Source organism: Dermacentor andersoni, chromosome 2 (assembly GCF_023375885.2).
Source record: "Dermacentor andersoni chromosome 2, qqDerAnde1_hic_scaffold, whole genome shotgun sequence".
Lineage (NCBI taxonomy): Eukaryota > Metazoa > Arthropoda > Arachnida > Ixodida > Ixodidae > Dermacentor > Dermacentor andersoni.
Window position 1 is genome coordinate 257,365,567 of NC_092815.1, and position 27,788 is coordinate 257,393,354.

The 27,788-nt window shown below is 46.9% G+C and overlaps 1 protein-coding gene across 1 annotated transcript in view; it reads left to right on the top strand.

Moving 5' to 3' along the window:
* The window catches only part of LOC126539741 (very long-chain specific acyl-CoA dehydrogenase, mitochondrial-like), a 250,060-nt gene that overhangs the window by 136,924 nt on the left and 85,348 nt on the right, over positions 1–27,788 (top strand). The window contains exon 8 of the mRNA XM_050186588.3: positions 6,097–6,294. Within this exon, the coding sequence (XP_050042545.1) occupies positions 6,097–6,294 (198 nt within the window). The remainder of the gene's footprint in view (positions 1–6,096; positions 6,295–27,788) is intronic.

Genomic DNA, 27,788 nt, shown 5'->3' on the forward strand with positions numbered 1-27,788 from the left:
CAACGTGTGTTTTAGCAAGCACCAACTAGGCCAGCAAACAGTTCGATAGCCGTGAATGTGGTGTGCAGCAACCCGGGTGGAGATTTGCTGGTACCATGGCCGCGACGTTATCAAATCGCGCAAACTCATTTCGTCAACGCGACGTGCCCGGGTTGAAAATGCATTAACAGGCTGAACAAAATTGACTTTTCTTCTGAATAGTCGAGGACTGCCCCGTTCCGCAGAATGGGAAACTGTGCGCGCCGTCGTTCTCATGTGGGATAGGCGGCTATATATTCTCGATCACACGCGCTTTGCGCCTTTTCTTGTTCACATGAGACCCAGTGGCCAGAAAACATACAATCGCAGTCTGCAGTAGAGAACGGCGGCTTGTTTCAGTTATCGTCTATTGAAAGCGTGCGCTACGTTTCTGACAGCACTACGCCCTGTGAAAAGGGCAGATATTTATCACAATACGATTGCCGGTGATAGCTGTGAATACCATGTGCGGCAACCCCGGAGAAGATTTGCTGGTACTGAAATGAGAAACTGAGTCCGCACTGGCATTTTCAAGTAAGACAGGCAGGCGAGTATTGCTGTGAAGCTGCCACGACAGGCAGCCAAATACTGTTCTCGGTCGCGTGCACAGAATGCATTTTCTGGTTTACATGGTATCTAGCGGCCCAAAAATGTATCACACAATCGCAGTTTGGCGACGTATTGAATGTTGGTGCTGAAATGTCGTGTTATTAGCTAACATATGAACTGGTAAAAAATGAGCGTAACTTTACTCAGTCATTTTTCTTTTGTTCTCGATTGCGAACGTGTGTGCCTGGAAAATTTATGTAACGGGAATATACATACATGGACGGTGTTCAGAAAGCTGGTGTCCCCCCCCCCCCAAAAAAAAGAAAGAAAGCGATATTTTTCTGCCTATGGCTATTGAAATAATAAACACAGGAGTTGATAACTATAGCTTCTACATATGGTTTGTTGGTGAAGTGCATTTCCAGGTACTTCACCCACACTGTTGAGACATTCAAGAAAAATCTGTTGATAAAAAATATCTTGGGCTGCTTTTCAAAATTTCGGACTCACAATTGCAGAATGAATGTTATTGTGATTGCTATCACTAATTAAAAATCTGCAGGCACTATTACCAAAATTGCATGCTCTAGACAGTTCCATTAGCAGAGTAATCTGCTTCAGAATTCAGCTTAAGACGTTGCTTAAGACAGTTGCAGCACAGCGCTCGTGTTGGTTTATTCTGTTTCGTTGTGGTTTCGTAGTGCACTGCCATATTGAATATTTCATTATTCCATCAAAAATAAAATTGGCCTGTTCCAAACTGCTTCGTAGTGAAATTTTATCTGCTCCAAATCACTGCAAAATGAAATTAAATCTGCTCTACGGTGCTCCAAAATGAAATTTTTCTGGCTCCAAAAATTGCTCCACAATGGTTTGGGCATTCCCACCCCTGAACATGCGAACGAACCTTATGATGCCTTGAACGAATCAATATTCATTCAGAAGACACAGCTCTCTTCTTGTTCACAGATAAGTGGTCTGCTCAATGGCAGCTTCATGTCAACGTGCAGCAGCAATCCGCTGCAACAATGCTTCCTCCAGGGGTGGGTGTGCTGCGGTTCGTAAACGCCTCTGACTGGCATCACTCTCAAAGGCTTCTACTGTTTGTGCCTCATTCTTGACATATGTCGATCTTGGCAGTCTTGGCAATGTAAGGAAAGATTAGAAGGCGATCCACCGGTTAACGACCTTTTATGTTCCATTAGCCTCTGATTGATACACCACCCCGTTTGTCCTACGTTGTGGGGATGCGTGACTCTCGCGCCTCCCCTGATATGTTGTTTTCCCGCACGGCTCGCGTGGCCTGGCGCCTGCGGCGGTCGGAGTGGTTGAGGCGCAGTGCAAGAGATGGCGCGAGTGTTGCGCTGCTAACGCCGCCTCACGGCAGGGTTACTTGGGGGTGCAGGGGAGAACAGGCTGCCTCTTTCCCGGCGGATCGGCGAACAGCGTGGACGTCCCGCGTGGGCGCCGACCCATGCTTCTGCGAGACCGCCTCGCGTGGCCTGCCTTCGAACGCACCACCGTTCGCGTGACCGTACGCGCGAACGACCAGGCGTTGGGATCCAGCATGGGGCGAACATATTTGCTCGCTATCCGGTCGCGGTGAGTCGGACTTCTAGATTTGTCGCACGCCCATCGGCATGTTTTGTGGATAGCAACTCGGCTAGCAGGCATTGATCTATGAAAGGTGCAAAAAATGCCCTTGTGATTGTTTGCACTACTGTGTTGTCGTTCCTTTGTCCCAAGAGCACGGGAGGAGAACCCCACAACGTAGAAATGGCCGCAGCTAAAGGGAACTTTATATACCACACCCATACAACAGTCAGTAAAATTACTGTTATTGATGTGCTTCACTGGACAAATATCTGTTCTTTATTTTCTTTTTTTTTTTTTGCCTTTCACCTGCTCCTTTTTCCTGTGTACGGCAGCGCATATTTTACCTAGCTTATTGGGAGCAGTGAAAACAACATCAACACCATATCTTCTTGCAACTTTTTTTGAGCCTGCGCGATACTGAGTGAATGTAGGGAATAGCCACTACTCTTTTCTTGCTATTACTGCTTTCTGTAATCACATCCGTTCCCCCTGAAATCAACTTCTTTAGGTGTTCAGCCACAGTAGCCACTGCCATGCTAGGATAACCTGCTTCTAAGAGGCGCCGGACCTGTGCATTAAAACTGGCGCTCATTTTCTGCATGCACGATCTGATGAGAGAAGACTTAAAGCACGACATGGCAATTCCCTCTTTTACTACTTTGGAATGCTTGGATTGAAAGTTTCACAATTGCTTCGAAGAACTAGGGGGGAGTACTGCCAACACAAGTGATTTTGTTCAGAGACCAAGCAAATGTCTAGAAACTGTATTACGCATCTCTGAGGAAATTCCTTGGTAAACTTTAATCCTCCTCCATTAAGTTTAAATTGTTCACTTACTGAGGCAGCAGCGGAATCAAATTCGTCCCGATTGCACAAAATCGGGTAATCATCAGCGTAACGAAAAACCTTAATAACACAATCGCCTAAGGCCTTCTCTAAGCAGCTGTCAATCTTGCTCAAGTAAATGTCACTAAGTATAGGGGTTCCCTTTGAACCAATACAAATTCCTGATTTGTGCAGAAGCATGCCATCTCTCCACCCAACCAGCATTGACTTTAAGTACATTGAAAGAATGTCAAGAAAAGTACCCGTGGAAACACGGCATCTGTCTGTAAAAGCAGACTCTTGTAGTTGTTCTTTAATGCACTCATTTATGGAATTTAACAACCCGTCATGTGGAAAGGAGTACTACAGATCTCCGGTATCCATAGTAAAAGCTGTACAATCACCAGCATTTTCCTCTGTCAAAAACTGAACTAGTGCCTGAGAGTTTTTCTTCACTTCTCTTGTGTCTGTGTCTGCATGCCTTACCCTTTTTGCATTATTTCTTTTGGGTAGTGCGAGAATTCCAAGCCGTGCCGAGTTTTCAGTGCCTCCATGTAGCAAAAGCACAGCCTCCGAGATTTAGTGGCTGACTCCAAGAAGCTGCCGTCTCTGATCTCTGGGGTGTCGCCATTTATTGCAATCAGCAGCTGACGCGCTGTGGGAATATCCAAGAATAGCCAGTACAAGCGAGTGCTGTAGTTCAATAAAGGCAAGTACCACCAAAAATAATTTACAAAAAAGAAATGTTTCTTTATCTGAGTAATGGCCACACCCCCAATTTTCACCCCAAATCTTAGAAAAGAAACTGCGGCCATTACACAAATATATACGGTAATCTACTCGGAAAACTTAGTTTATTGCTTAGAATACATTGTAGTCCATACAGGCACCAGGAGCCTTCATTTCAGGCGCAGTGCTCCTGAGTCGCTCGTGGCCCATGTTCAGTGGCTGTGGTAAGGAAAGAGTTCAGATGTGCCCTGATTCCTTGTATGTGCTCATAACAATGTTCCTTCCTCTGCGTGAATCATTTTCCTCCTTTTTGTCTACATGGAATCCTAACTGGCCTCTTCATAAGGGTCCATACATTTATCTGTAACCAAGAAAATATTTATTCACTGCTGAGTGACATCGTAGGTGTACATATATGTGCTACTGTATCACAAAAGCTTAAAGGGCACTAAAACATTTGTTCCTAAAACTTGAGTAACATATCGCAGTGAGTGTGGTGCCTTACAAGAAAAATAGTGCAAGGCCTTGCTATAACAACGTTGAAAGTGAGTCAGAATTACTTCATTATAACGATTACTTTCATGTAACAATTGTCCTCCTTTACAACTAGCATCGGCCAATAAAAAAAAATTGCAGGGGTGGGAATCTTGTGCCAATTGCACCATTTTGATAACCATGCATATTGCTCCACCAAATTGCACCAAAAACAGAAAAATGACTGAAAATTGTGCCACGCTGCTGCGACAAAACAACTTTGGCACTGGCAGTTGTCAGCTGGAACGAGGTAGGGTGTTGTTTGTCTCGGAGGTCTTGTAAAAGTAGTTTTTGTATTCTGGCTGCCGACGGTTGCTGACAGGCAGCCACACACCAGTTGGGCCCCCTGAATAAAGTACAACATTCTTTTATCTTGCCACCCAAAGCCAGAAAGTGAGGGCAAGCGGTCGGGGGCTTATCTGTACCTCCCTGCTGATAGTCATTGTCCTGGTGTCATTTCCGGTTAAACAAATGTCCGCACCTTTTATTTCCTGTCTTTTTTGTTTTTACACACACTGGCACCACGACAGTTGCTGTTAACTTCGGTGTGTGGCAGCTGTGCATTCTAAGTGCTGCGCATCACGAACACCGCATTCACAAAGAGGGAACGCACGTGTGGTGATGCAACTCATTGGTAAGAGAGGCTAGGAGAGCGGGATTATCGCTACTTTTAGCCTATTCAGGCGGCTTACACCCAGTCACTCAATGTGAACTCCAGATGTTATGGTGCTTCTGGTGAGTGACAAAGCAAAGTCAGTCACTTGCAGAATCTTGGTTTAAGCTAGTTGTTGCTGTTGGGCATTACCTAGAAATGTCGATGAACCACTGTGGTGTTCATCACCTAGCTTCTATGTGTCTTCTGCTTGAAAACACATCCAGTCACTTCACCTCCACTTAGCACAAAAATAGTATGAAAAATGTCTTTAGGCTGTTTTTCGGCAATTCTTTAATGCCCCAGAATGCAAGATTTTGTAATTGTTACCACACTTGCCATATTGACACGCTCCATATTAACGCTTGCATGCTCCAAACTGCTCCAATATTAAGATATATGGGCTACAGACTGCTCCAAAATCAGACTTTGCTCCAATATGCTGCAGAATGAGGTTTCACCTGCTCCAAAAGTTGCTACAAAATGAGTTTGGCCATGCCCACCTCTGCATTCGCCCAACAGCTGGCGCCTATGTGCTGCTGTCGGTGGAAATCAGCTGCCAGTTGCAAGGAGGTGCGTTCTCTTTTAAAAAGAATAACACGAGAGAACTTCTTGTTGGGCATGTTGGTATGTATTCATTATAATTGTTATTGCTAAATAACACAACAGAGGAAACGGGACAGAGCATACATTTTGTTGTCTTCTCTTGTGTGTTATTTGGCACCTTTAAATAGTTATAATGAACTTTAGATCCTGTTTGGGTGCCACTTAAAAATTTGTCATGCTGGTGTAGTGATAATGACAAAATTTACAAGGCATAAGAAACTATGCTGTTTGTGTTTATTCCCCTTGCCTCGCACTTGTCCTGGCCAGTGCTGCGGTACTACCACACTGTGGACCCAATGGAATCTTGAAAACCATGCAGTTTACCAGCTCTAGAAAAGGTGCGTCGGTGTGATGGCCCCTCATGGGCTCTAAAGCAATGTGTGCCATTTGACGTTTTTTTCAATATTGGCATACGCAAGAAACCCAGGTGGTCAAAATTAATTTCGTACTCTTTACTGCAGGATTCTTCATCGCCAAGGCATCGTTTTATTATTATTGGGTGAACAACCTGGTTTTTCAGTGCTGCCTGTTACACTTCCCATGTTCACTCCATGTTCCGGTTTAAGAGGCGCCTTGTGTGTCCACAGACTCCTGTGAAGCTGGACTCCGGGGAGGTGCGCGATCGCATGACTGCCTTCATTGTGGAGCGCTCTTTTGGAGGAGTCACCTCGGGACCTCCAGAGAAGAAAATGGGCATCAAGGCCTCCAACACGGCCTCCGTCTACTTTGACAACACTCCCGTGCCTGTCGAGAATGTTCTTGGCAATGTTGGGGATGGTTTCAAGGTATGGGCTTACGCTATTACAAACCACATATATTGTGCAAAGAATGGCCGAGGTTTTATTTCACCATAGCTCGGCACAGTAACTTCCTGGGTTTTAGTGTGAGTTAGCGAACGTGAGTATGAATGTGTGCACATGAATATGTGAGCTTGCGTGAATTTGACTGAGTGTCAGTATACATGATTATGAATGTGAGTGCAAGTAGATGTGAGCATGAAAATGTGCCATCTGGTGTTATCCAACAGTCTGTATGTGAAGTCTTGGCATTTGTTACACAGAACTCACTCACCGTCACACTTTGCAAGGTGGGACTGCATACTCTCACTTAACGTAAAATCTCACCTGATACGAATTTCGGGATGATGCAAATTTTTCGAAAGTCTCAACCCTAGTTCATTTCGTCCGACTAAATTTCATATTTTGCGAACCACTTTTCACGCCGCAGCAGTTGATACAAGCTACCAAGGTGCCATAAGACGCGTTCGTGTGGTGGTAGCGCCAGGCACTCGCAGCTGTCAGGGTGGCCGCACCAGTCGCATTCCTGTTGTCGCTCCTCGAGGACTCCACCCCTGCCCCCCAAAAAATAAAGCTAGTGTTATCTTTTTTCTTCTTCTTTTTTTTTATTTCTGTAAAATCGTTGACTTTCTTTAGCAGTATCCTGCAACATGTCATTGATTTTCAAACACCTCGCAACTGTATAGTGAACTGGCCATGACTCGCGAACCCGCTGCATGAGGAAGATCACTTGATCTTCCATGGGTAGTCTTATTTCTGTATTCCATGCCTTCCATCATCTTGGGCGCCCGATGACAATTTGAAATTTTTCTACCCTTGCACTTATCAGATCACACAATACAAATTAGCTTCATCACTGCAAAGTAAACAAATTTCTTTATCTTTCACAAATCATGTCCTTATTACCGTCAGGCAGCCGCTAGAAATAGAAACAAAAGAAACTTGAGATAACCAGGCAGATCTTGAAATGTCGACCTTGGGGCATGCAAGGTGTGCACCTTGCTGCTTTCAAATGCATGGGAAAGAATCGTGCCAGTAATTGAAATCTGCCAATAGGAGCACTCCCTGCTGCATGCCATAGTAACGCCACAGCACACCACAATAACGAATTGCAGTGCTAGTTTTCTCATTTCGCACAGTTTTTCCTGCATGGAAAAGTATGGCACTGTGGCTATCTGAACCTCCGATATCGTGTTTATCAGCAATGACGGCTCTGCATCAACGGAAAGCCACGCATTCGGCGGGGCAACAGCTCCTCTCAAAGCCCAATTTTCTTCGTGATATTGCAGACAACACAGTAAAAAAGTGAAATGTTTTCTAATGATGTTGAGCATTTTGTAATATCTTGCCATACAATAAAGGAAGGTCGTAGAATTGGCAAATAAAAAATAATTAAAATTGATAATGTTGACCATGTCAGCAGCTTCCAGCTTTTTTTTTTGTATTCTTGGTTGATACAAATTTCCAGGTGATGACAATTTTTTGCACCGTCCTGAGATATTTGCATCATCCATATTCTACTGTATTCGGTCTCACTCAGATTCACAGAATCACTTGACTCACTCAGAATAGTCTCAAATTCAATGCTGCTCATAGATTTATTGGCAGATTTACTGAATCAGAAAGTCCAACCCGTTCAGACTCGTACTCAGAATCACTAGCTTAAGGTAACAGTATTTATTTAAATAAAGGATGAATGCACAGGCTCTTGGTCATGTGGGCTCGGTTTTGCATGTAATCTCACTAACACAAAAACGTATGTAATGACATGATTCAGACTTATTCGAAGTCATCCAGGTGCATATGAGCGCCGATTCCCTGGCATTGACTTCAACTCACATGCACTTTGACTAGCTGTGTAGACTCACGGTTGGCTTAGTGACTCTGATCGTGAGTTCGCCAACCTATGGTGTTTGTGCAACTGAGTGTGAGGTAGTTCCAGTGAGTGTGAACAGAAATGATAATTAGTGAATTCCAGTAAATGTGAGCAGATGTGGGTGCAAATGTCGGCGAGTGCAGGGTCATGACGAAGGTCTGAGAGCCAACGGTGACCATGTCGTTGTTGTCAGGAGCACCTCATGGGCACAGAGGCAAGCGCATAATGCCTGTCAAGTAATATTATACGTATTGACCCATTGCTTTCATCGCTTCATTCTAGGCATTTGTTTAATTTGCCAGCACTTGGTGAGAAGTTAAATTTCACAATTGAATAATTTATGGTGTAACCTCGATTATACAAGTTTCTCTGGAGCATGCAAAAACGTTCTATGATTCAAGCATCATGTAATTCTACCAGTGCCAGGCACTATCGAAGATACATGTATCTTAGATACTATCTTAGATATTTTTTTGGGTATCTGTATCATAATACGTCTGGCAATACGAGTATTAGTATATGTATTTCCAATACACAAAATAATGTATCATGTATCTTAAGATACAAGATACTGCTATCAGCGTTGCAGAGCAGGCTGCTATTGCTCTTGCATTGACGGACAGTGTACATGACACGATTTATTCTGATTCCAAGGCCGCTGTCAGGGCCTTTCAGATGGGAATGGTGGCTCCCCAGGCCCTACGTATCATCCAAAGTGCCAAAGACACGAAACATCACTCTTTGGCCTGGTTCCCTGCGCACCTTGGAACCATTGAGGGTGCCTCGATCAACCCCAACGAGGAGGCGCACTCGGCTGCACGAGGTTTGACTGACCGTGCGCTGGGCAATGCGTCCTCTCCTGGGCGACCCGAGCCTCTCTGCTCGTACAACGAAATCTGCAAATATAATTATCTGTCAAGAAGACTCCTACCTTCGCCGCACTCCTCGCTGTGCAGGGCCCAGGCAGTCACTCTAAGACTTCTGCAAACAAGCACTTACCCGAGCCCCGCGGCGCTGCACACAATGTACCCCGAACGGTTCCCAAGCCCGGACTGCCCTCTGTGTGGTGATTATGCGGACTTCGAACATGTCCTATGGGACTGCGCCTCTGCCGGTCCCTCTTTTACTCAAGAGGAAATGATGAAGCTAATTAAGGCCCAGGATCAGACCTCTCAAATCCTGGCAGTCCAGAGGGCTCGCGAGAGGGCCGTCAGGTTTCACCTGATGGTCCCCGAGTGGGCCTAGCCAGGTGACGTGGAGCTTGCTTACGTCTATAGTGGACCGAATAAAGTTGTTTCTCTCTCTCTCTCACAACATCATCGTGCGAAACTATAAACGTTGGCTGAACTCCACTTCTCAAGCTGACACTGCTGCCACTAAGCCATCTGAATAAATGAATACAGTGAGCTCTCATTAAGACGAGCTCGGTTAAGCTGAATTCCCGCATATAAGGAACCACGTGGGAGCATTTCTTTGGTTTTGCTAAAAGAAAAAAAACTGCTTAACTCTTTCCTTACCGCAGAAAACGGCCGTTTTTGCTATGTGTCTACATATTATTTTTTTTTCTTGGGAAAATTTTGTTGTACAATGGATTGTTATATATGAAAATGTAGCTGATTATTTTGCCTTTCCAATGTAATAACATACAAAGTAATCACTGCGACATTTTATTATATTTTATCTCTGAAAGCTGAAGAAAAGTAAGGAAAACATACATGCGAAGACACAAAATTGACACTACACTTCACCACACATAGAAGAAAATAAAACTAGGATATACAAATCATTGTCCGTGAACTCAGGTACACTTCCTGAAAATCTGAGCACTCTAGGTAAAAAAGTATATTTTCAAGCGCCCTTTGAACTCTGCGCCCATGACGCATATGCTAATCGGCGAAACAGTTACGCGTAGTAGTAAAACAAAGGTGCACTTCACAGGTGCTGCAAAAAACATTTGTCTTCACTTCTTTCTTGGTTTTCTCATAGCACTGCTTACAGTTCCTTCGGTTTTCAACCTTCTCAGGCTTGTGGCGAACCCAGTTGGGTGGCAGATAAGAGATGCTGGCCGGTTGATCATCATCAAGATTCGAAATTTGCTTGATGAGCATCTCTCGGAAAGAAAGCTGGTCAAAGCGGGCACTCAAACGTAGCTCAGCAATATCGGGGTGCCCCCCCCCCCCCCTTTCATCCGTTGCACACGTGAGATTGAGCTGCCATCATTGGCTCACCGTCTCACGCTTTCACTCGCACACAGCGTATGACGCGCGAGAACCATGTTATCACGAGACGAACCCACCACAACCCTATTGCAACAAAACCTGTAGCAACTGCCAGAAGAGGTCAACCCAGCGCACCTCTGCCTATACCGTATTTACTCGCCTAATAGGCACACTTTTTTTCAGAAAATCCGGCTCAAAGTTCGGGGTGCGCCTATTAAAAAAATATACTGCATCAGAGCGGCAAGTTGGGCCAGTTGGTTGGGATTCATGGTAAGGGTTGTAACAGCACACCCAAGACAAGGACAACAGAAGGAAAAAAAAAAACGACGGCACAACGCTGACCCTCAACTGATTTTTATTGAAGATATGTCTAACATATATATATAGGAGCCATTCGATAACCATGACATGCACAAGATACAGATATGCGTCGAGGCAACTGTGACAAAGTGACACATAATCAAAATTGACATAAGTAATGCAGTTCCTTGTCTTAAAGAGTGATAGACGGTTCACTGATACACGCTTTGTCCCTAATCTTTATATTGTGAGCCTCGGCAATTTCCCTTGTCATGTCAATTGGCTTGCGTGTTTAAAAATGACACTAGTTCTTTTTAATTCAGGGCGACAACTGCACGACTTACAATGCTCCGGGAGATGAAGTGGCGCAACCCCTTGAAGAGATAGCTCATGCTCCCGAAGTCGAACATTCACACGTCGCTTCGTTTGTCCCGCGTACTCTCGACCACAAGATAATGGAATGGCATACACAACCTGCTTAGCACAATTGATGTATCTGTTCACATGTTTGACAGTGCATTTTCCCTTCGCTTGCTGACATCTGGAAGCAAGTGAAGGGAAAATGGCATGAATCGAAGGGGAGGTGACTGTAAGACGAGTCCGGAGGAAGGTTAGATTGGTCCTGAGGGGGAAGTCGAGCAGGCCTGTAGCTTGAAGCGCCCCCACTGTCAGGTAAACGGGGGCTGCAACGGCGGCAGAATCGTGCGACGTGGTCCGGAAAATGGCAGGAATAACATATTGGCTGGTTATCAGGTGTTCGCCACGGGTTGATGACAGGGGCTCCAGCGGCCGGGCAAGGGACGATAATCGGACGCGAAGGTGGCGGCGGCACATGGACAGTGCCGTTGGCCCTGTAGGCATCAGGAGCCGGAGGAGCGTAACGCCGGGCAACAACGTCAGCGTACGTTAGCGGTACAGCTGCAGGCTGCGGAGGAGGGGCAGATGGCTGCGCCACGGCAACTTGCGTCTGAATGACGTGACGAAGCGAAGGAACCAGGGTTGGCGTGCGACTTGCTGGCGGATGAACAGCTTTATCTCCGGCATTAAAGCAGAGATGTCGGCAGCGTCGCGGCCGAAATCCAATGGAGATAGATCCACAATGTCCTTCTAAGCAGCGCGTGTTGATGCACGCTGGTTGCGCAGCTCATCGTACTGCTGACAAAGCTGTATGACCTCAGCAATCGTCCGGGGACTCTTCGCGACGAACATCTGGAAGGCATGCTCATCGATGCCTTTGATGACGTGTTTGATCTTGTCAGCTTCGTCCATAGATGAGTTGACATGCTTGCAGAGTGAGAGCACGTCTTCAATATAACTGGTGAAGGTCTCGTCCTGGCGTTGAGCTCGACCACGCAAGCGCCGCTCAATGCGAAGCCGGCGAACTGCGGGACGGCCGAAGACCTCAGCCAAAGTTGTCGTGAAAGCCGACCAGGTGGTAAAATCGGCTTCATGATTGCGGAACCATAGGTTGGCCGCGTCAGTCAAGTGAAATATCACATTAGTGAGCTTGGTGCAGTCGTCCCGACTTATTATAGGCGCTTACACAGTCATATTCGGCGAGCCAGTCTTCCATGTCGTGGTCGTCTGTGCCGCTAAATATAGCCGGATCGCGCTGGCAGATGATGCCAGAGCAGACGATGGCCGGGGGCATGGGAGCAGCAGCCTGGGACGGTCCCGGTTCATCCATTGCAACAGCTGGTGGTAGTGTCCAACTACGGAGTTCCAGGATGTCGAAGAGAAACCCCGCATCTCCACCAAATGCAACGGGGGTGTTCGCCTAGCAGCACTAGTTCTAGGTTGCAGCGGTAGGCTTAAACAGGCCGGCGCTATATCGAAATGGGGAAGCAAGCACTCTTCGTTGTTGTCTTTTCATTCACTAGCACCTTGCCCACTGCCCACTGCCTTCAGTACACCAGTATAAAAGGAAAACTAAAAGCTGCCTACTTACCTTTTAATGAACAGGTGAGAGGCGTCGACTGCACATACACGTAAAATTTATTAAGACATGTTATGGATGCTCCTCTCCTTCCCATATTCAGAGTCTGAGTCGGTGAGAACATACTCAACACCGCCGAGTGGAGACTCGTCTTCATTGTCCGAACTCCATAACATGTCATCTTTGCTCGCATCCATTGTGTTTGAGATTCCCGTCGTCCTGAAACTTTTCCTGCCGAGGTCATCGGTGATCTCTCGCCAGGCTTGCACAATCCATCTGCACAACAGTTGCATAGGCGGCCTCTTAATTTTGCCACCTGGAGTTAGTTGACGCTGTCCTCCAGCCATCCAGTCAGTGTACAGCCTTCAAACGTTGTCCTTAAAAGGCTTATTTAAGGACACGTCCAAAGGCTGCAGTACCAAAGTGAGGTCTCCCAAAATCACGGCAATATTCATGCGCAGCTCTAACAACTTCTCTCATACACATTCTACAAGGTGCCCCCAAAAAGTTCCGCACCAGATGTTCTAATAAGTACACTTCGTTCACCTTTCTCCTTTACAAGCATATTTCTCGGCATGTCAAAACAGAGGGGGGTTTCATCTGCATTCCCAATCTGGGACAAAATGAAGTTCTTTTGCTGCCGCAGCTGTATAACAAAATGGTGAAACTCCAGTACCTTGCCCTCATATGCTGAGGGCAAGCACTGGCACAACGTTGTGCGCCATCTCAGGGCAAGTCCATGGCGTCGCATGAAGCACGTTGTCCTTCCGAAGCTTGCCTTGAAATCTTTCACTTCGATGCCCTGCGCTCTGGCAATTCTGCGCACCTCAGTCTGCACTATGTTGAGAGACACTGCACAACTGTCCTGTCGAAGGCTTCGTCTGTGTCGAACGAGTTGCTCCTCCACTTGTGGAAACTTTCCTGACTCTGCACCACGGAAGGTCCCTGGTGACTTCTTGGTGGTCTGAAGTTTTTCCTGCTGATCTCACCAGTAGCGACCGCTGCTTTCTCCGACACTAAAATATCTGCTTGCAGCACGGTTCCCTTGCTCGAGTGCATACTGCACAGCTTGTAGTTTTGAATGCAGCCATGTAGCTCCCGTACTTCCCCATTTCGGAACACGCGACCACACGAACCACATGCCGCTTGCAAAATGGCGAGATGTGGTGTTTTTTTCTTTTCTTTGCCTGTGTGGAGCATTAATAGCGATGGCACTGTCACTTGTGTCGAGTCACCCGGCCTCCGAGAGTCGCCCAGCTTTCCGAGCTGCATCAGTGAAGGTAGTGAAAAGCTTACATCCGCGCGGCAGTTTGGAGGGGGGGGGGGGGGGGTGTTATCGATACTTGATAAAACAATTTTTCACTTGCTGATGCGGTTTCTTTTTCTCTTCTTTTTTTTTTTTTTTTTTTTCTACAGCTGCATGAGGTCGTAGTGCTCGCTGGCTTCGCGGCGGTTCGAGGAGGTGTGTATCGGTAGTTAACGATGGTCAACGGAAGAACTAATATTTGCGATGTTGTACGTGCTGTGAGTCCTTGGCAGCTGCGACGGCAGCAACACTCATGAGGACTAGTAGTCAGTTCAGCAAATGCGTTAATAAGCTTTGGTTGTGGAATATGCATGCGTGCGTGTTTTTTTGTTTGTTTGTTTTTTGCACCTGAGATGGAGAGGGAGGAGGGCGCCAACTTGCAATCATGTAAATACGGTACTGATCACAGTGCCAAGTTCGGGGTGTGCCTATTATGCGCGGAAATAAAAAAAAACTGATTTTCCGCGACCAAACTGGGGGTGCACCTATTATGCGAGTGCACCTATTATGTGAGTAAATACAGTACCTTCCTTCTCTGCAACGCTTCGGCTCGTTTCTCCTTGTATACTTTGCTCAACGTCACCTAGACTTTCCTCTAGGTTGTGTTGCTTTGCCCCACGTTCAGCGCACTCCTTCCTACTTATGCTAGCTTGGAGCCTGCACCGATGACCTGTGAGGCGGCAGATGCCTTCTTGAACTCGTATAGCGAACTTTTTCCAGCAGCACAAAGGCACAGAAGGATTTTTAAGGTCTTTAGGTGAGATGAAATCATTTGTGGCTGCTTGCTGATTTGCACAGAAGTGCCAAACATTCATCACAGACTGAGTGAAACCAAGCAAGAGTATCACTTGAAGAAAGTTCTCTATTAAGTTCAGTTAAATAAATGCTTCTTATGTCATTTTCCCTCCATTGTAAGTTCACTTCATTTACTGCTTTGAAGTAAGGTATTTGGGTACAGCTGGTCATGTTGCCAATTATTTTTATAAGACAAACAAATTTTCATGGTCCCTTTGAGTTCGTCTTAAAGCAGTCTACTGTAGTTTGCTAACAAACACTTTATGCCAGCAGATAAGTCAAATTTGAAAGGTCACTGTAGCTTTATGTTCTCTCTGTATACACGATGCATCACAAGAAATGTTCCTACCAGCATTGTTGCTGCTATATAACTGCTAGGTGATCTGGCATTGCATAAATGGTAATACATTTACGGACAAGGTAAAACTCCCTAGTGGTATTTGAGCGATTGTGCAGAGGCTTCTTATTGGTGTTCTTGCAAGGCTACCTGCTAGCTGGTCAGCAAGCTTGACATAAAAATTGTAACAAACGCAAACACATGCAACCACAAAGTAACAAGCACGACACACAAGCGCTGACTGTCAACTAAATTTTATTGACGGAATACGGATACCTTATATAAGGGGAAAGGCAGAAGTGAAGGGGGGAAGGGAGTGATACAATCAGGGAAATGACATTGCGCATTGATGAACGAACGTGCCGGCAGACAACGGAATCAGGTGCAGGAAAACAAGAAAACTAGAAAAAAGTAAGACATTAGGAAAAAAAGGCGATGGATACTAACATACAATTTTTTTTTCTAGTTTTTTTCTAGTTTTCTTGTTTTCCTGCACCTGATTCGGTTGTCTGCAGGCACGTTCGTTCATCGATGCGCAATGTCATTTTCCCCAATTGTATCACTCCCTTGCCCCTTCACTTCTGCCTTTCCCCTTATATAAGGTATCCGTATTCCGTCAATAAAATTTTTTTGACAGTCAGCGCTTGTGTGTCGTGCTTGTTACTTTGTGGTTGCATGTGTTTGCGCTGTTACAATTTTTCTGTCAAGTATGCACCAACTCGCCTAGAAAGAAGTTTTAATGGTCAGCAAGCAGAGCAGTGACTCCCATCAATTACAAAAGTGACAAGCAAGAACCGCTGACGATGCCTCGTATAAAGAGCTTTCATATTAAGCGGCTAAAGCAACCCCAGTAAATTATTATGGAATGAAAGTATTATACCTGGAGCAAAAAAAAAGAAAAATTTTGAGAGACTAACAGATATTTCATTCATTGAAACAAGGTTGGTCAGAGTTAAGAAATTTCCAAGCAAACATTTTTGAGCATACGTGTTCGCTACTACCTTACATAGATTTATAATAAGAACTTTGCGAATGTGTCGAAATATCTTAAGATACAAATAGAAAGTATTGTATAGTATATAATTGCGCTAGTGTCTTGTATCGTATAACAATGCATTTGTGAAGTATCTTTGCCCAGGCCTAAATCCGACCCACAGAAATTATGTCATGACACATGGTTTCGCACGCAAGAGTTGCAAAGAGCATCAATTTAAGCTATAGGCTAATACTCTGCAGGACTCTAAACCAAAGCTGCCAAAAAAAGTACATGGAAAAAAATACTGCATTTCAGGTGCCAATTATGCTTTTTTAAAGAGACTGAGTATGCTGTGTAATGCGATATGCACCTGCCAGCATGCTGAAATGTTCTTTTCATATTTCTTGTACACTTTTTTAACCCATGCCAAAAAACTGTCTTTCAAGTGTAGCAACGTCTGCAAAGAGGTCACTTACGATGTTCTCGATCAGCAAATGTGCGAATGTAGGCACAAGCATGGCAACATCTGTGGCATTGTCCTCAGCCAAGGTGGCAGCCAGCAGTGTCGGCATGATGACGATTCTCGTGAGATTGGAAACTTGAGAGATGTGTGAGAAGCCTTCGGTGCTTGCTTTCAAGAGACTCGGCAATGGAAACATCGGAAATATGTGGCCGACAGCACTCTTTGCACTGTACTAGAGTAGCGAGCTTGGCAGAGCTCCAGAGACACGGTCATCCATGTATGCGACTGCGTCCCATGACTGGAGCAGGTGCTGCTAAGAAAAAACGTCTAGAAAGAAAGTGCAATGGGACGGCAATGAAGGAGTGAACATGGTTGAGCGACATGAAGAGGTGAAAGGAAAAGAAACGATGACAGGGCAGCGAGGGAAGCAAAAAAGAAGGAGGCCGGAAACCGGTCTGCATGCGAAATGGCACTCTCCCTTTTCGTATGGAGGGGACAGCGCTGTGAGGGTACTGCCGGAAGCTGGAAGTGCATCTCCTGCATCTGCTGTTAGATTTGCACTTTAGTACGAATCGTCGTATCAGGTGGGGCATGCGTAATCATGCGTTGTATAATCGAGGTTTTTAATGCATTGTCTGTATGAGGAGCGTGCCAGGACTGTACTAATGTCGTAGAACCCTGTACATTGCACAATTGTGGCACGTGTAACCAGGTTTCCACTGTAGCGAGCAGTGGACTTAGTGCAAAACGTACCGAGGCATCATGACAATCCATAATAAATTGAACCTGACCACAGTCATTTTGCTGGCTGTGCTCGTGACCAGCTGGCACTTTCATTCACTTTGCGGTAGCTTTCTTGTACTGCACCACTATGCACTGGCTTACCTTGTACAGAGAAACCTCGATACAACGTACTTCAATATAACAAAGCCTTTAACTTTTCGTAAATTCTTGTCCATAGAACACCATGTACTTAGAAGCTCAATATAATGAAGTGTGTTTATGCAGGATTTTAATACATTCGCCGACCGATAAATCGGACGATAATCCGCACATGCTCGCTAACTCAGACAGTTTCGCAGCACCGCCAATGGCCTCACAGGCTTAATGTGTAAAGACTACTGATATTTGGGACAGCCACCAGCTCTACATTCAATTATCCAGACTGTGTCCGTGGCTGTAGCGTACGCCTACTCTGCCACCATTATCTCCTCTGGCAACCTTGACGAGACATCAAGTATAGCCTCAGAGATTACACACTAGATAGTAATCTCTGAGGGCTTGCCTTGGTCAGAGCCCTACGCCTCAGAGGTTTAACTGCAAATGCCAATCTTGGAGGCTTTGCCTGAATTATAGGCCGCATCAACATTGCGATCATCACATCCTCCTACGGCTATTCTGGCAACCCCGCTCGTGGCCTGCTCTCGCCAATCTGTTTAATAAATTAGCCTTTCGGACAGCGAACCGCCATACTGTGCTTCTTTGTTTTGTTTGTGTTCCAGATAGCGCTTTGCTGGCTCCAAGAAGTATTTCTCGTGAGCTTATAGACAGGCCACATCAAGTGGCTCCAACGCACGTGCCCTCACAGTCTGAATGAGCCCGACTCCACAACTGAAGAGCCTCAACTGCAGCCTATTACAACAAGCTCAAATGCGACATCACTGATGACCTGCTAGGCTGCAGTATGGCAATTTTTGCCGGCATTACATTTGAAGACTTTGTAGACATCGACAGCGCGGTGTTGTCATGTGCCAAACTGAACAATGATGAAATAATCTGCCCTTTTCATGGTGCAACGCCATATGCGTCCTGCCCTAGCGGATTAGTCGCGAAATGTTTTGAAAGGGTCATACACGTCGCTACGCACCAGAAAGTTGCCAAAAAAAAAGAAATAAGCATTCGGATGTGCGTTGCTGAAAGAACTCTTGCCATGTCATCATCATCAGCAGCAGCCTGGTTACGCCCACTGCAGGGCAAAGGCCTCTCCCATATTTCTCCAATTACCCCGGTCATGTACTAATTGTGGCCATGTCGTCCCTGCAAACTTCTTAATCTTATCCGCCCACCTAACTTTCTGTCGCCCCCTGCTACGCTTTCCTTTCCTTGGAATCCAGTCCGTAATCCTTAATGACCATCGGTTATCTTCCCTCCTCATTACATGTGCTGCCCATGCCCATTTCTTTTTCTTGATTTCAACTAAGATGTCATTAACTTGCGTTTGTTCCCTCACCCAATCTGCTCTTTTCTTATCCCTTAACGTTACACCTATCATTCTTCTTTCCATAGCTCGTTGCGTCGTCCTCAATTTAAGTAGAACCCTTAAGTAGAAGCCTCCAGGTTTCTGCCCCGTACGTGAGTACTGGTAAGACACAGCTGTTATACACTTTTCTCTTGAGGGATAATGGCAACCTGCTGTTCATGATCTGAGAATGCCTGCCAAACGCACCCCAGCCCATTCTTATTCTTCTGATTATTTCAGTCTCATGATCCGGATCCACGGTCACTACCTGTCCTAAGTAGATGTATTCCCTTACCACTTCCAGTGCCTCGCTGCCTATCGTAAACTGTTCTCTTCCGAGACTGTTAAACATTACTTTAGTTTTCTGCAGATTAATTTTGCCATTTACGTGCCATGTACCACGTTGTTGAAACTCCACTAGCAGCTCGACGTTGTTGCGTTGTCGAAAACATGCATAGCGTAAGACTACAACTCCACTTTAAAAGAAAAAGCAACCAGGGCTTCGCGTGAGGGGTTCAGACTGCGCCGTGAGCCAGGTAGTGGCCGCCTTTCATTGATGGCTAGCAAATTTAACGAAAAGCCTGTGCGTTACACTTGGGCGACACTTAAAAAAAATCATGTCCCTGATGAAGTCTTCTTGCAGCATCGGTCCTCACTTGCTGGTGGCGGTAGCGCGTGCCTGACTTCACGTACTCATTTAAAGCGCAGTAACACTGGGTCGATACGAGACCGACAAGATGCTCACGTGAATGATTGACTGACTATTCAGTATGGTGCGTCACTGAAAGCATTTTATCATACCAGACCAACAACGACGCAACCGACGAGCGTGAGTTGTCGCACTGCGATGGGCTTTCTTGTCGACAGCACTGACAAAATCAACGTGCCGACCATCGTTCGACCAAACTCTGCACAACCGGCCATCGAACTGACAATGTGATAGCGATAGCGCCTTCGCTTGTATATATAATTAATTGCACTAACAGGGAGTCAAAACATGCCTGCGAAGTTGAAATGTGCAAGCTTCAACCCTATCAATCTGTGCACATGAAGTTTGAGCCAATGTTGATCCTGTTCAGCGAAGGTTAGGCCTGGCATTGTCGCGTTCATGCACCCGCTACTGGCGGGCGGACTTGAACTGAAATGTCGGCAATTAGGATGAAGGAAACTGCTCTGATACCATATTGACACGTGTACTTATCTTCGGCCGACCACGTTTCGCCGCCTAACAAATGTTATCGCACAGCTCAGGACGCGCCTGCATGTATCCGAAGTTTCTGAAAAGTTATCAGTGCTTCTATTCGCTCTCTGTTGTCGCCGAACCTTGTGTTATCTGATTTCATCGCGTGACGCGAATGGTGTAGAACTTAGTGGAAAGCATGCGGGTCCCAACGATTAGCCTGGAACATTCGACGACTGCTGTATAAAAGCCGATGTGCTTGACCCGTTGATCAGATTTTCGACGATCGCCGACCATGTTCGCCACTATCGTGGTACTATTAGTGTAGCCTGTTTTGTGGGCACATGTTCGCCCAATAAAAGTTTTGTCGTTCACAGTATTGCTACTGTGTTCTTCAACGTCACCACCACGTGACATCTGTTGGAGGTCTTTACGTTCATCTACCAGACGCCCCCGACAAACCGTAATCCAAGCCCGGACCGCAACGACAACACCACGTCATCCCGGAACACAGAGCAAGCCACCTGCTACAGCAGCTGCCCCAGGAACACGGTCTTCTACCAGATATGACCAAGAAGACAGTCCAAGAAGATCATCCAGAAACGACCAAGACATCCCCAATGGCAGCCACAGTGGCCCCAATAATTCTTAAGCAGCCGTGGGAACCACTGACGTTCCGGGGTTCCACATTTGAGGAGCCGGAAAGCTCGCTGGAAAAGTATGAGAGAGTCGCTACGTTTAACAGCTGGGAAAGCAACGGCAAGCTGCGACATCTGTATTTCGCATTGGAGGACGCCACCAGGACGTGGTTCGAGAATCGAGAAGCCACTTTGACGACGTGAGACCTGTTCCGAAGCGGCTTCCTGCAAACATTTACAAGCGTCGTGCGAAAAGAGTGAGCCCAAGCTGGAGACTGCCGAATGAGACGATTGCGATCTTCATTGAGGAAATGAGCCGTCAGTTCCGCCACGCCGACCCGGAAATGTCTGAGGAGAAGAAAGTCCACCTACTGATGCATGGTGTAAAGGAGGAACTTTTTGTCGGAATGGTAAGAAGCCCACCGAAGACCGTCGACGAGTTTCTTTGTGAGGCGACGAGCATCGAGAAGACACTCGAATTGCAGAACCGGCAATTCGACCGCCGCACCAAGCCAACAAGCAACGCCGGAGTTCGCTCAATGGCCACCGACGACCTAAGCGAGACCATCAGGACAGTCGTACGAGAGGAGCTTCAAAGAATCTTCCTTTCATCCCAACCTCAAGTGGCCTCAATCGCCGAAATTGTCAAAGAAGTCCAACGATCGCTCGGAGTTCCCGAGGTGCAACCACAATCATTGCAGTCCCAGCCAGAAGCGATGACCTACGCCACCGTCACCCGCCATCAAGGTCCCCCTCCATGACTGCACCAGGGCCCTGTAACGCCGCAATTCTGTCAACCGCCGCCGCCGCCGCCAGCACGCCCACCCGTCGCCCAGCACAGCTTCGCGAGGAAGACGGACATTTGGCGAGCCCCCGACCACCACCCGCTCTGCTACCACTGCAGCGAAGCCGGCCATGTGTACCGCCGATGCCCATACCGCGACCTGGGATTGCGAGGGTTCGCCGTCAACGCACCGCGCCCTCGGGAAGGTGAACGCCCTCGTGACATCGCCGACTACCTCACCGCTACTCAGTGGAGCCCTCGGCGGCCATCCCGGTCGCCATCACCAGGCCGCTACCTGTCGCCGCAGCACCGTCCATACACTGGCCCAGCACGGGGCTGCTCTGCGAGCCCATATCCGGAAAACTAAAAGCAGCAACCGATGGAGGTGCGGTCGCTGTTCCTCGAACTGACGAACATCCTTCGCTGCCGACGAATATGCCGAAAATCCTGTCTAGACATGTCAACGAGACGCCGCTATCCCGACGAAGTCTGGAAGCAAAGAATACGCCGACGAAAGACGTCCTGACGGCGCCCTGTATCAGCCACAGGCCAATGCGATGCAGCCGTGATCCGATGCCAAAACCTAACTGTAACGCAAGACCAAGAACTACCGACCTTGACGTGTTTCTGGACGGCCACGAAGTCACCGCCTTAGTAGACACAGGAGCCAATTACTCCGTCATGAGTGGACCCATTGCCACCCAGTTGAAGAAAGTTAGGACCGCATGGGAAGGCCCTCAAATTCAGACCGCTGGAGGACACCTCATCACACCAACTGGAATCTTCACGGCAAGAATTACCATTCATGACCGGACTTACCTTGCCACCTTCATTATCCTCCAACAGCGTTCACGAGACGTCATTCTTGGTATGGACTTCCTGAATCAACACGGCACAATCATCGACCTGAATTCGAAGTCAATAACGCTGTCGGAAGATAAAGCGATACCGCCGGAGAGCCCTCGTAGTCACCACGGCTTGAGTGTGCTCGAAGATCAATTGAGCATCCCGCCTCGCTCCAGCATTGTTATTTCGGTCAGCACCGAAACACCCGCTGACGTAGAAGGCGTTATCGAAGGCGACCAACGTCTACTGCTCAACTGCGAAATTTGCATCGCAAGAGGGATCGCTCGACTGCACGGAGGAAACACAAAAGTGTTGCTGACAAACTTCAGCCAGGAGTTTAAGCACATCAACAAGTGCACCATGATCGCATACATCGAGGAAATTCTGGAAACCAGCAATGCGTTTGTCCTCTCCGATTCTGCCACATCTACCCCAATGACCGTAGTTCCCGAACCAGACTTCGACATAAATACAAGTCTCCCCACGATTAAGCAACAACAGCTCAGAAGTCTACTTCGACGATACAAAGAGTGCTTTTCGACATCGTCAAGGATTCGACAAACACTAGTCGCAAAGCATCGCATAATAACCGAAGAGTGTGCTCGACCACTCCGCCAGAGCCCTTATCGAGTTTCTACGTGAGAACCTGAAGCTATAAGGCACCAAGTCGAGGAAATGCTGCGCGACATCATCATCCAGCCGTCGAAAAGCCCATGGGCATCTCCTGTAGTCCTGGTGAAGAAAAAGGACGAAACCCTACGCTTCTGCGTCGATTATCGTCGACTGAACAAATCACGAAGAAGGACGTATACCCCCTCCCACGGATAAACAACAAATTGGATCGGCTGTGCAACGCTAAATACTTCTTGTCGATGGACTTCAAGTCGGGCTATTGGCAAATAGAAGTCGACGAAAGAGATCGCGAAAAGACCGCCTTTATCACCCAAGACAGCCTCTACGAGTTCAAGGTTATGCCATTTGGACTGTGCTCGGCTCCTGCATATTCCAGCGCGTGATGGACACGGTTTTAGCAGGATTGAAGTGGCAGACCTGTCTATTTTACTTGGGTGAACTCGTTGTCTTCGCCGGAAATTTCGACAATCACCTTAGGCGGCTTGTAACAGTACTAGAGGCCATCAGGTCATCAGGGCTTACTCTGAGGCCGGAAAAGTGCCGCTTCGCTTACGGCAAGCTTCTGTTTCTAGGCCTCGTCATCAGCAAATCTGGAGTCTGCCCCGACCCGCAGAAGACAGCTTCCCGCAGCCCATCGTCAAGAAGGCAGTGCGTAGATTCCTTGGCATGTGTGCCTACTACAGACGCTTTGTCAAGGACTTTTTACGCATCGCTGAGCCGCTGACACAGCTAAGTAAATGTGACGTCGAGTTCAAGTGGGAAACGCCGCAGGCCGATGCATTTGAAGAACTCAAACAATGCTTGCAGTCGCCGCCCGTACTTGCGCACTTTGACGAGCACGCCGATACCGAAATAGCTTACGCTAGCCGGTCGGTGTCAAAAGCGGAAGGCAATTATTCTACAACCGAAAAGGAATGCCTCGCCGTCGTTTGGGCTACAGTGAAATTTCGCCCTTACCTATATCGCAGGCCATTGAAAGTGGTCAGCGACCATCACGTGTTGTGTTGGCTAGCTAACTTAAAGGACCCTTCAGGATGGCTGGCACGGTGGAGCCAACAAGACTACAAGAATACGACATCACTGTAACCTACAAGTCCGGACGAAAACACTCAGATGCCGATTGCCTATCATGCGCCCCCATTGACCCGCCGCCGCAAGATGACGAGGATGACGACGCCTTCCTTGGAATAATAAGTGTGGAAGACTTCGCTGAACAGCAACAAGGAGACCCGGAGCTAAAAGCCCTAGGCGAGTATTTGGAAGGGCACACCAACGTTGTGCCTAGGGCATTTAAGCGTGGATCGTCTTCGTTCACGCTTCAAAACAACCTACTCGTGAAGAAGAACATCTCACCAGTCCGCACCAACTACCTTCTTGTTGTTCCGTCGGCGCTGTGTCCAGAAGTACTGCACGCCCTACATGACCATCCGACCGCTGGGCACCTCGGTTTCTCCCGGACGCTATCGAGGATACAAGAAAGGTATTACTGGCCGCACCTAACCGCCGATGTCGCCTGTTACATCAAGACATGCCGAGACTGTCAGCGACGCAAGACACCACTGACAAGGCCAGCGGGATTACTACAGCCGATCAAGCCTCCTTACCGACCTTTTCAGCAGATCGGGATGGACTTGTTGGGACCGTTTCAGACATCAACTTCCAGAAATAAGTGGATCGTCGTGGCGACAGACTATCTCACCCGCTTCGCTGAAACTAAAGCTCTACCAAAAGGCAGTGCAGCCGAAGTGGCGAAATTTTTCGTCGAGAACATCCTGCTGTGACATGGTGCTCCAGAAGTCCTCATCACCGACAGAGGAACGGCTTTTACAGCAGAGCTCACGCAAGCCATTCTGAAATACAGCCAGACAAGTCACAGGAGGACAACTGCCTACCATCCGCAGACGAATGGTCTCACGGAGCGCCTGAACAAGACCCTCGCCGACATGCTAGGAATGTACGTCGACGTTGAGCACAAGACGTGAGATGCGGTCCTGTCGTACGTAACATTCGCTTATAACACGACGGTGCAAGAAACAACACAGCACACGCCATTTAAGCTGGTTTACGGCAGGAACCCGACAACGACGCTCGACGCCATGCTGCCGCATGTCACTGACGAGAAAAGCTTGATGTCGCTACCTATCTCCAGCGCGCCGAAGAAGCCCGACAGCTCGCCCGCCTGCGGATCAAGAATCAGCAGTGGACCGACAGCCGACACTACAACCTCCGACGACGCTTCGTCTAGTACCAGCTCGGCGACTGTGTTTGGGTATGGACCCGGATACGCCGACGAGGACTCAGTGAGAAACTACTGCGACGCTATTTCGGACCCTACTAGGTCATCCGACGTATTGGCGCACTGGACTATGAGGTCGTGTCAGACGGCATTTCGCATTCACAGCGGCGCCGCGCACAATCTGAAGTGGTCCACGTGGTGCGCCTTAAACCCTTTTACGGACGCTGACGAACTTCCTTATTTTGTTGTTTTCTTTGCTACGAGTGCTTTTTGTTATTACTTTCGTTCGTTTGCAGCATTGGGTCGATGCTTTTTAAGAGGGGGGTAATGACACGTGTACTTATCTTTATCGGGCGACCACGTTTTGCCACCTAACAAATGTTATCGCACAACGCGGGACGCGCCTGCATGTATCCGAAGATTCTGGAAAGTTATCGATGCTTCTATTCGCTGTCTGTTGTCGCCGAACCTTATGTTATCCGATTTGATCGCCTGATGCGAATGGTGTAGAACTTTGTGGAAGGCACGCGGGTCCCCACGATTAGTCTGGAACATTCGACGATTGATGTATAAAAGCCGACGCGCTTGACCCGTTAATCAAATTTTCGCCGATCGCCGACTGTGTTTGCCGCTATCGTTGTGATTTAAATATAGCCTGTCTTTGTGGGCACAGGTTCACCCAATAAAAGCTAGTTTTGTCTTTCACAGTATTGCTACTGTGTTCTTTAACGTCACTACCACGTGACAATATATCGAACAGCATGGTGATTGCCAAATAGTCCGATATAGCCAGAATTCGATGTATAAAAACACGTAAAAAAATGTGTCAGAAGCTTCTGCAAATCAATCAATGAACCAAGGGCACGATCAGGGATTGTTGTTCGGCACGCGCGTTCAGTTACGTCGCGCGCATTCGGCCTTGGCCACGCCGACTTTGTCGTCTGGGAGCGCAGTCGATTGTGCGGCATACAATTATCCTAGGACTGGCTTTATTATAAAGCCAGTTGTGGCCGTGCCGACTTCGTCAGTCACGTTAAGTCGGCGCTACTTCTGCTGCGATCTCCACGTCCATCAATCGAAGCATTTTGAAACACTGTCAATCATGAAGTATCAAGTGGCGTCGGCCAAGGCGTCTATGATTGAGCCCAGTGAGCGCGCGCTGTCATGTGTCATTGTGGATGCAAACCACCAGTCCTCGCGAGGCGCGACAGGCGCAGAGCGCGGGACCGAGGAGGAATCAGTGCGGCATATGCAGTGCGTCGTTGACATTGTCAAACGTAGCCAAGCTGCCGTGTGCGTGCACCACTACGTTCATGTGGCGACCTCGGTGTGATCTATGTGAAAAGCTATGGCGTGCAGCAGTCGGGAATGCCTATCGCGCCATTGCTATCTTTGAGGGTATCGCGGGAAAGCTCACCGCCTAATCGACAGAGCACACGTGGTCTTGGGTGGCAGAGTTTGATATATCCATTTTACGTCCAACCCTGTTCGAAATAAAAAATAAAAAATGCATGCAACTTTTTGGGTGATATAGAAAGTGTTTGATATCCGTGTTCGATATATCGAGGTTTGACTGTATTACCCTGCTAATCCTTCAGTGCGTACATCTTGGTTTGCCCTATGCCAAGTTTCCTTCTCACTGATTTCATGCTGCATCTATATTTTATTGCTTCCTCGTTATAATTTCAAATATCCCTTATTTTCTCCTTGTTGATCAGTTTTGGCAATTCTGCGAATTCTATTTTATCTCTTGAGTTGGACATTTTTATACCTTGTCGTTTTTTTATTACATGCTTTATTACTTGGTAGAGCTTGCCTGCTGGTTGCCCTTGGTATCTTACCTCCCACTTCAGTTGTTACCTCTGAAGCCAGCCTCTGAAGCCAGCCTAGTTACGATTTCATTCATTGCCTCTGTATCATCTTCATCTCCCTGTTCTAAGGCTGCATATTTGTTGGCGAGTACCAGCCTGAATTTGTCTGCTTTTACCCTTGCTGTCTCTAGGTTGACCTGTTTCTTCTTGACCAATTTTACTCTTTCTCTCCTTAAATTGAGGTGAATCTTAGGCCTCACTAATCTATGATCACTGCACTTTAGGCTACCTATCACTTCTACATCCTGCACTATGCAGGGATAGGCAGAAACTTTGAAATCAGTTTCATGTTTCATCATTGGGGCTTTTCCAAGTCCACTTTTTGTTCCTACATTTCCTGAAGATGCTCATTATTAGCAGCTTATTCCTTTCTTCGAATTCTACCAACATCTCTCTTCAAGTGTTCCTAGAATCGATGTCGTAGTTGCCAATTGCTTGTTCACCAGCCTGCTTTTTTCCACTTTTGCATTGAAGCTGACCGTTACTACAGTATATTAAGTTTGTACTTTTCACATCACTAATTCAACTTCTTCATAAAACTGATATACTTCATAATAATTGTGACTTGAAGTAGGAGCGTAGGCTTATACTACTTTAATCTATACCTCTTATTAGGTTTTGTTACAACTGCTGCTAACCTATCGTTAACTCTTTCTCTACCATGGGGGAAATAGGCATTTTTTGTAGATTACGCCAGATATTTTTTTCTGAAAGAACTACTGCACTGAATATTTTATGTAATACATGAACAAAAAGCAGATTGATAAATGGACTTTTCACACATTAAAGTTTTATTAACAAGATATATTCGATAAAGAAGATGTATATTGCCAAAATCAAGATTGTG